At 42.9% G+C, this 10,218-nt stretch overlaps 1 protein-coding gene across 3 annotated transcripts in view; it reads right to left on the bottom strand.

The window, feature by feature from the left end:
- Positions 1–252: 252 nt before the first annotated feature.
- The window catches only part of Usp8 (ubiquitin specific peptidase 8), a 49,209-nt gene continuing 39,243 nt past the window's right edge, over positions 253–10,218 (bottom strand). Inside the window, exons 14-19 of one of the 3 annotated variants that reach the window (XM_006234916.5) lie at positions 8,085–8,297; positions 6,896–7,106; positions 4,967–5,203; positions 3,859–4,001; positions 1,284–1,416; positions 253–1,118 (exon numbers count right to left, since the gene is read on the bottom strand). In XM_006234916.5, the coding sequence (XP_006234978.1) occupies positions 933–1,118; positions 1,284–1,416; positions 3,859–4,001; positions 4,967–5,203; positions 6,896–7,106; positions 8,085–8,297 (1,123 nt within the window). In that variant the 3' untranslated portion in view covers positions 253–932. The other 2 variants (NM_001106502.1, XM_063283328.1) reach the window with 2 other exon arrangements.

Raw genomic sequence — 10,218 nt, 5'->3', positions numbered from 1 at the left:
AGCTGGGATTACTTAACTGATTTCCAGCTCTCGAGATCTGAATACCACATGTGGAGAGAGTGGAATTAAGTCCTAATTTGCAGAATAAGTAACTAAACCCAGAGTGAGTGTGGAATAGTGTGTAGAAAAGCACACAAGCAGCAAGAGGCAGGTGGATCTGTGAGCTCCAGGACAGCCAGGATATGACACACAGTGAGACCCTGTCTTAAAACACTTAGGAAAAAAAAAAAAAAAGACAAAGCATGTACAAGGTTTCAAATGAGTTTTCCTCGTTAAGATTTTAATGTAGATGTAAATGAATTATTTTTAAAAAATTAAAGTTTCCATTTTTTAGAATAAAGATTTAGTGCACAAATACAGCCGGAAGCCAACAGAAAAATAATTTTGCCCTGTCATTTCCCTAAGGAAGCATTGCAGCTACCTAGAAGAGGTGGGAAGAAAAAGGACGGATGCTTTCTAGGCGTCCACAGAGGATCTGTTAAGTATGTACAGTGGTCTGATGTGCAGCAGTGCAGTAAATATGTACACATACATTCCTATCTGGGTTAGGCCATTCTAGAGAGTTCAGTGGGTCGAGCTGGGACAGAAGTAGGAAGAGGCTAGAGCAGTGGATAGGAAAATGGAGGTTACAATGGTTTGGTACCAATAGAATAATAAATGTCTGGCTAATGAATTATTTAACTTTGGGGCAGACTCAAAAAGTTGTTTTGAAATAAATGATTCCTGTAAGGAATGTGCACTATGATAGTTGTTAAATGTCAGGGTTTTTTCTTTCTTTTTTGATAAACAGCACTGACCTGAATTCTATGGTGCTAGTAGCACAGCCCCCAGTGTTCTGGGCTCCTCTGCATAGCGGCTGCAGCGAGCCATGATCTCTAAGCATTAGATGTGCTGCTGCAATGTAGAAATGTCACCCCATACCCTACGCCTTGTTATGTGGCTGCCTCAGTCACGCGTGGCCCCAGGGAGGTGTAAAACAGGATATAAGCTGCTGACGACCTCACAGAAGACACGGAGATGTCCGAAACCTCGTGGTCATCAAACTTAAACCAGCGCTGCCTCGCCGCGTTTTTACAATAGGCCGTGTAGTGGCCTCCATCGAGCCCGCCGTAGTGGTTCTGTGCCGAGTGAGACAAAACAAACTCAGTTATTCCTTAGCATGAAAAAATGTCTTGGTTATTTCCAGTTTTGGCTATCTCACTCTTCTGTGACACAGGCACATGTGGAGCCTCCTATCTTACTAGTTTGCTTTAAAAATGCCTTCAGTTCGACACGATACTTACTGAAACAGAAAACAAGTTATATTTCTTCAAACTGCTTTTTGGGCCAATAACATACTGTGACAGGTCAAGATTTTCTAATGGGAAATCCACGGACGTTTGCAGTTTCTGCTTCCACCTGCCGTCATAGGAGAATCTGCAGGACAAACATCACAGGAATTAGGCTGACAGAGAAAGACAAAGATGATATCTCACTATTTAGCATGGATTTTAGGAAGCTCTTAAAGTTCACTTTAAATCTGAGGGCCAGTAAGACGCTCAGAGGGCAAAGTCCTTGCTGTGCCAATGCTGCCCACCCATGTAAGAGTGGAAAGAGAGAGGGGACTCTGGAAAGCTGTCCTCCATGTGTGTGGCATGACAAGTCTGCCTGCACTCACAGCGATACACATGACAAAATTGTTTAGTAAGTCCTGTTTTAGTAATGGGAAGATATGTTTCATTTTTAAAAGAGATGTATGTATGTATGTATGTATGTATGTATGTATGTATGTATGTATGTATGTACATGAGTAAGTTGCTGTCTTCAGACAAAGCAGAAGAGGGTACTGGATTCCATTACAGATGGTTCTGAGCCACCATGTGGTTGCTGGGATATGAACTCTGGAAGAGCAGTCAGTGCTCTTAACCGCTGAGTCATCTCTCCAACCCCGACATGTTTCATTTTATTTTACAAAGAAGGAGATGTAGGTTACAGAGCAACACACCAAAATGCAAGCTCTATTATTATTTACAGTGTTAAGGGTTAAACCCAGGCATCATGCAGACCAAAACAGTTCAGTGATGAACTGCTTCTCAGAGACTAAACTATCTATACCATTGCTTTAGCGCTTCCAGGGATAATGTTTTACTAACTACAACTTTTAACAGAACAAACCTCTGCTTGAAAGCTATACTGCCATTTACGTCATCACAGAGCTCAAAGTGAGGCCAACTTTGTCAAGACTAAACTAGAAAACTGAACATTCAGTGTTAAAACTGATACACGCAGTTGGCTATGAATCTCCAGTAACCCAAAACAAAACTATAGTTCTCAACAAAGATGAAACTTTAGGTTTTTGTTTGTTTGTTTGTTTTTTTGAAGCTAATTCAGGCTGGGTGTGGTGGTGCACCCATAATATCAGCATTAAGGGAGTCCAGGGAAGACAGAGTCACAACTGGCCTGAGGTATACATCTATGTGTAACATCTAACTTCCCACATGGATTTACTGAGGAGTGAGAATAGAGCGCGCTGCAGCTCTCACTGCTGTGCTGTCTGCTGTGTGGGACCCTGTCCTCCACTTGGTGCTTCTCGCCATGAGGAGAATGGACTGAACCTCTGAACCTGTAAGTCAACCGCAATTAAATGTTGTCCTTATAAAAGTTGTCATGGTCATAGTGTCTGTTCACAGCAGTGAAACCCTAACTAAGACAGAATTTGGAGACAATGCTTGGATTTAGCACAGGCAATATTTAAATATTTTTATCTTAAAGTCAGTTACTTTAAAATTATGCATTATTTTTCCCCCACTTAAAAGATGTATTGTGGGCTGGTGAGAGGGCTCAGCAGACTCAAACAGCTGAGCGCAGCCCCGATGACCTGAGTTCAATTTCTAGATCTCAGTAGGTGACATGAGAAAGCTGACTTCCAAGAGCTGCCCTCTGACTGTCATACAGGAGCTAAGGCACACATGCCCTGAACTCACACACCGCTTTTTAAAAATATGACTTTACATTTTAACCTTTTTGACACCGGGTCTCATGAAGCCCACACTGGTCTTAAAGTCTTTTCTTTTTTAAAGATTTATTTATTATATGTAAGTACACTGTAGCTGTCTGAAGGCACACCAGAAGAGGGCATCAGATCTCATTACAGATGGTTGTGACCACCATGTGGTTGCTGGGATTTGAACTCAGGACCTCTGGAAGAGCAGTCGGCACACTTATCCGCTGAGCCATCTCTCCAGGCCTGGTCTTAAAGTCTTGATCATCCTGCTTCCACTTCTCAAGAGCTTGAATTCATAGGTATGGCCGCCGTGTTTCACATAATGTTGCTATAGTTTATACTTTGAATGTCAGTTAAAAACGACTGTATCATTTGATGTGTCCGGATACTTCGCCTGCATGTGCATCTGTGCTCCACACATGTCTGGCGCTCACAGACGACAGAAGAGGGCACTAGATCTGCTGGAGCTGGATTTCAGGCAGTTGGGAGCTGCCATGTGGGTGCTGGGAATGGAACCTGGGTCCTCTGCAGGAAGTCCGTTCTCCTAACCAGTGACTCCTCTTTCTAGAATGTTAAGTGTTAGCCACTCATCTGTGTTAGAATTGCAGTGTGTAACATTTTTCCCTAGATGTGATTTAAAACTATGTTATCTGAAATTCCATTATTTCCATTAATTTTTTGTTCCATTTTTTGTAAGGCAATAGAACTGCATAGAATGCACATAAGTAAGTGTAGTTATTCTGCTGTCCTGTCTCTCTGCCTTTCTTTTTTTGCTAGAGAACATTCCTTAGGTTTCCTTTAAGAGACAGTATGTGCAAATTATGTAGACATTACAGTTCCTCTATCAAATGCTACTGCACAGGCAGAGACCTTACCGTTTCAGGTGTACTAACAGCACAGGAGGCAATTTCCAGATTTCTATTTTCTTTAGAGAATCCCGCCGAGCTCGGCAATGGCTGCAGTAAAATCTGTTGTTATCTGTAAGCTTTTCTTCTTTGGAAAATAATCTAAGGCAGTCCTGGTGGGGAGAAAAAAGCACAACTACTCAGTGATTCCCTTCCTAATGGAGTGCCTTAAGGAGGCCTCTTCTGGAAGAACGAGGAGACACGAAGGGCACCTCAATAAGGTGGACAAGTGTCTGCGATAAGACGGAGGCAAACAATGTGATGCAAGGTGCAGTGAGGAATAGGGAAGGGGTGCGGAGGGGAGCACAGCACACAGACCTCTGTCCTGAGTCTGGTGGATTACAGTAGACTTAAACTGGAGGAAGTAAAGACTGAGGGTATTAACACAGGCTACTACATTAGTTACACTGCTGTCACATGCAAACCAACATGTCTGATCCCAAGGAAGTAGATGGAAAAACTAGATCTGCATTAACATCAAATTTAATTCCTAAATTAGCTTTCAAAACATCTTTAAAATACAAGCTTTTTAGTTTGGCTGTGTGGTGAGATGTTTATCCAGCATGCACAGCGCTCTGGGTTCAGCCCTTACAACCAACTTCTAGTTGACATAAGCCTATACCCCCCCAGCGCTGTTGAGTCCTAGCTAGTCTGAACTACATGGCAGGATGCATTTCAACTCAAGGGCTATAGGCTGGAGAGATGGCTCAGCAGTCGACAGCACTTGGGTTCAATTCCCAGCACCCACATGACGGTTTGCACCCACCAACTGTAGCTCCAGAGAATCTGATGCCCTCTTCTGGCTTCTGTGGGTACTGCATGCAGCTGGTATACAAACATGCGGGCAAAACATGCAAACATAAAAACAGTAACAAAACCCCACAAGGGGTAGTGGGGTAGCTCACCTACTTTTCTGTCAGGATGAAGCACACTTCTATGCACACAGAAATAACTTTTTTTTTTTGAGCTGGGGTCCGAACCCAGGGCCTTGTGCTTGCTAGGCAAGCGCTCTACCACTGAGCTAAATCCCCAACCCCCAGAAATAACATTTTAATAACACATTTTCTCTTCAGCTTACCTGTAAAGTACATTTACTTGTGGATGCTAGTGGCAAAGACAAATACATGAAAGCCTCGAATGTCCGAGACTTCTTGTGACAGGTGAGGCACTGCACTGTGGATTTGAACTGACCCTGAAAGAGTGCGACAATAATGGACTCATTGAGCTGCTTGTGCTTCTGCCAGGCATGTTCTGCCGCTTTAAAGTCATCGAGGTGGTCATTGTTCTCTTCCTTATGCCTCTTCCGATTGTCAGCCTAGGGGTGAGGACAATTAAATTCTGTTAGTATCTAAGGGTACAGCTGACAGTTAAACGTGAATTTGATACTAAATATCTTATACATTTAGCCACACTGAGGAGCTCTGAGCCTAGTAAATACTACAAAAAAAAATTAATTCTACCCCAAACCCACTTTACTGAAAGGATGTGGCTTGAATTTCTTCTCTTACCCCCTCCTTATTTTGTTTGGAGACAGGGTCTCATTATGTAGCCCTGGCTGTCCTAGAACTCATTATGCAGACAGGCTGGCTTTGAACTCAGAGATCCACCTGCTTCTGCCTCCCAAATGCTGGGATTAAAAGCATAGGTCATCCTACCAGGCCTTTATAACAGCTTCTGGACATATTTTTATTTAAAGTGTGTAAGACTGCAGACTGTAGACAACCCTGAGTAGTCTGCAGAGTGGCTCTGAGTCAAAGAGGCTCAGTTCTGTTTCAAGAGTGAAGCTGTTTTTACACTGTAGAGACTCTAACTGGCCAAGGCACTGAGAACAAATGACTGCTGAAAGCCCAGCCATAGATGGAACATATGTCACCCTCTAAGGCTCACAGAGGAAGGGTAGAAGGAAGGGCAGGGGAGAGAGGTATGCATAACACAACTGCTTAGATTTAAAACTCGCAGCAGCTGTAATGACACATACCAGAACTGAGCAAGACTGGACAGCACCATGGAAGGGAAAGGGGCTCATGGTCCCCACACCTCCCCATAGTTAATGACTGATGAAGGACAGATATTTTCTTCAGTGACATACCACTGACAAGGTGCACGTGTTCCAGTAAACAAACCTCGATCATGCTTCTGCGAGTACCATTAAGTCATTGATTACAAGACAAAAACTATGAAGGAGGAAGGGAACTAGCCGGGAGTGGGAGGAGAGCAAGGAGAGTAGACAGGCTTAATAAAACTGAACATGGGCTGGAGAGATGGCTCAGCGGTTAAGAGCACCCGACTGCTCTTCCAGAGGTCATGAGTTCAATTCCCAGCAACCACATGGTGGCTCACAACCATCTGTAATGGGATCTGATGCCCTGTTCTGGTGTGTCTGTACAGTGTACTTATAGATAATAAACAAACAAAGATGTTAGACTATACTTAATAAAACCATGACTTGGCTTTCATAAGCAGAGTCACAAGAGCACCTCCAATAGCTATTTTACTATCTGTTAACTGTGTAATACTTCTTATTAGTACTTGAGTGAATAACCACACTACTTTTCAAATCCATGGTGCACATTCCTAATCTGAGAGTCTCAAACATGGCATGCTGCCACAAGTGGAAAATTGTACTCCATGAGAAAAAAAAAATCATTAAAAAATAGGTATTCAAAAATACTGTAAAAATTCACTTCAGGACATGTATATATGGAAAATAAAAATAATTTTATGTTGAGTCTAAGATTCCAGTCCCAACATGTCTCATTCTATTAAATAAATGTAAACATTCAATTTTATTCTGGGGAGCTCAGCAGATTCCACACAGTACACACATTTGCACACAGGACCAGCACACAGAACACACACACACACACACACACACACACGCGCGCGCGCGCACGGCACAGGCCACACTTACTACAGTCACTGTATCTGAGTAAGGAACACTGGTGAGCAGGCATGTAAACTGCTGTGAAGACAGAAGTGAGTGAAGCTGCGGAGACCCCACTCTTACCTTATTTAGATCCTCGTGGAGGCCATCCATGAGGAAAAGCAGCAGCTCTTGTGAATCTTGCTGGCTGGATCCTGCAAACTGGTCATTAATCTTACCAATGGTGACTTTAAAGTCTTTTGGACTGATGTATCTATACTGTCCTGTCCACAGTGCCTTCATGATTATACCAAATTCTTCTGCCACTTCACCTTTATGCCCCAACAAATTTGACCTGTGCGAGTAAAGTTACGGAAAATAAAGGAACAAAACTTAAGTTATAGTGGGGTCTTGATGTCAGCACAAAACCACACACAACACACAAAGGAATCACTCACCTGCAGGCTTGAACCAAACACATCTGAACCTGACTTTGCTGTGGTCCTCCAACTCATTTTCTTATCCTGGTTGCAAACCCTGCTCCTCACGCACATCAACAGGCTGCAGTCAAAGACGGAAGCTGTAACCCTGACAGTGTGTCTGCCATTTTCTTTGTCCTTATGACCAGAAGTGGGGTAACTACCCCGTATTCTGACAGATGAAGATAAGTTCTCTTTTGCTAATTCCCCTCCTCTGAAGCTGAGTAACAACTGAATACGTCCCTTCAAAATTTGGGTATTGCACATAGACTAGGAACAAGCCCTTAAGGGGCTGAAGAGATGGCTCCGTGTTAGTTAGGAGGAATTGTTTCTCTTGGAGAATACCCAAGTTTGATTCCTGGCACCCAGATGGTGGCTCACGATTGTCCATAACTCCAGCTCTGGGGATCTGATACTCTCTCTGGAGCCCTCAAGCTGCTATCCTCACATATGTACATACTCCTAAAGACACAATGAAAAAACCAAACTGAAAAGGACCTGACGAGGCCATGCCTTGCAAGGCTTTGGGGTTGGGTCTGCTGAAAAGGACCCAATGAACACTCAATCTCTACAACTATGGAAAAGAAGCTCAGCAGGTAAAGTGTTCGCCATTCGAGCTGACAACACGACATAATCCTGGAGTCCACACTGGAGCACTAACTCCTGCAAGCTGCCCTCTGACCTTCACGTGTCTGCTCTAGTTTGTACAGAGCCACACTTAAGATACACACATTTTTAAAAATCAAAATTCTTTTATATAAAACAAAAGTGATTACCTATCTCGCATGCTACAACAAGAGTAAGACTAAACATCCTTCGCACTGGTGTACTGCAGCAGGGCTAAGTCCCCTTACCTGTTGATATCGTCCTGGTAGCAGTTTCGGTTGAAATAATCAGCCAAATGTGGAGCATTGCACAGGCACTGTAATATTGAGTTCATGTAACAAGTATTTCCCAAATTACGAAGTCCAGTAAGAGCTGGTCCAGATCCTCCAAAAACGGGATTGAGGTTCCGAATCTGAGAAGCAGAAAGCCTCGAGATCTCAGCTTTAGGGTAACACGGCGGCCTAAGGAAGAAGAACAAGATGCCTTATGCAGAGCATCTCACGCTGAGTGCACACTGAAGATGCAGACAGCTGGAGCAGCTGTACCACATCAAATCTTGTCCACAATCCACAGGCTAAACTGCTGTGTTCTCTAAGACATTTAGCAACTAGGTTAACTGACTGTGACCCAGGATCCTCCCATGAAACGCATGCCTACCACCTCTCCTATGAGGTCTTGGCTCTAGAGGTGGCCTGAGACAGGTCCTCTAGCTTCCACAGACTCAGCTACTGCCCAATGGGAAAAGCCTCTTTCAAACTTCTCCAAGTGGCCCAGAGACATTAGCATCATGAAATACTCTAACTCAACCAGAATGTTAGAGAATTAAATATGATAAAATCATGTATAATTATAAATTATACATTGACTCTAAAAGGGTAATATGTAGTGTTCTCTCATATGTAGATCTCAGCTGCTAAATATCAAATAGTGTATTTAAGTGGCATTAGGTTGAGTAGAAAGAAACCCATCTATCAGGAAAAAAAAATAAAAAAATAAAAAAATGAGGGGGGAGAGGGAGGGAAAGAACATGAGACATGGATAGATTCCTAGAGGCAGAAGGGAGCGGGGCTGGGAGTTTGGAGTGGGGTGGGGTGTGTACAGAGATTTTTCTTGTAACATTTCCTCAACACTATATATGCACAGCATTTATACTGTAGTAGGTATTAAATATTAAAAAAAATAAAGAACCAGATATTTATACCCTTGCAAATAAAATATACATAAATAAAAGAATATACTAACCATAGAATGGGTCTCAAATGAGGCAAAGGTTATCTGGGTACTACTACCTAACTATGCCTGTAATATTCCACCAGGTCTCAGAGGATGGCCACATTTAAATGAACTAAAATTTAAAGTCATGGGGGACAGCATGGAGGCATCTGCTGGGCACGTCTGGGCTAAAGGTTCCCTGACCAGTGAACCAGTGAACACTCTCTTCCTGATCCCCACTAAGTGTTCCCTACCTCTGGAGGGGAATATAAAAAACAGCACACATCCCAGTTTTCTCTACGTGCTCTTTCTCTGTTCATGTATCTTTTACAGAAGATACATAAGCTGTTAATGAGACAGCTTCAAAACCCTGCCTAATTAATGAGCGTTAATAACATTATAAGGATTTCTAATATCTGAACTGTACTAATTCCAAAAACTCTTTCAAATAGGTCTCTCCCTCGTAAGGTGAATTCTTAGGGAGGGGACCGATTACTTCCTTGGGATGTGCTAGAAAAGATAAATTGAAAACCCTTAGTAATTAACAAATGATATATAATACATGAAAAGAACACCCCATCAGTTATTTATATATACTCCAAACTCCAATATCCAAGGCCCCTGCAGTAAGGATATTCCATGCCTGAGATAAAATGCTACAGTGTCTGTGTTAACTTGTGTACCCCTTCCTGTTTCCTTTAAACCACTTCTGATTATTAATTCCTGATACGATGTAAATAGCTGTCGTACTGTGTTAAAAACAACGGCAAGGACAAACACCTATTCGTATTTAGTACTTCTGTAAGTCCCCCCACCCCAATATTTCTGACCCCAGCCCAGAGGCCAAGGCCACTTGAATTTCCACTCCATCCCCCAAAATTGCCAAACTCCTATCAGTTAGGGGCAAAAATGCAAGAAAATGATGTGCTACTTAGGGAAACCTAAACCCACTGATCACCCGGAGAGCAGAGATAGGAAGAGGAGACTTGCTCCTAGATGACTGGGTGAGAGAAACAAGTGCTGGAAACTGAGTACTGTAACACCGCCAATTCAACCATCCTACAAATTACCATCTTGGGTCAGCACCAACTGAATAAAGGCACTCCCTCCCAAGGCTGCTACCTGAGTCCAATCGTCAGGACCCACACAGTAGATGAGAGTATTGTGTGT

Source organism: Rattus norvegicus, chromosome 3, assembly GCF_036323735.1.
Source record: "Rattus norvegicus strain BN/NHsdMcwi chromosome 3, GRCr8, whole genome shotgun sequence".
NCBI lineage: Eukaryota > Metazoa > Chordata > Mammalia > Rodentia > Muridae > Rattus > Rattus norvegicus.
Note: the sequence above shows the minus strand (reverse complement) of the source record. Positions and strands in the feature narration are given on the sequence as shown.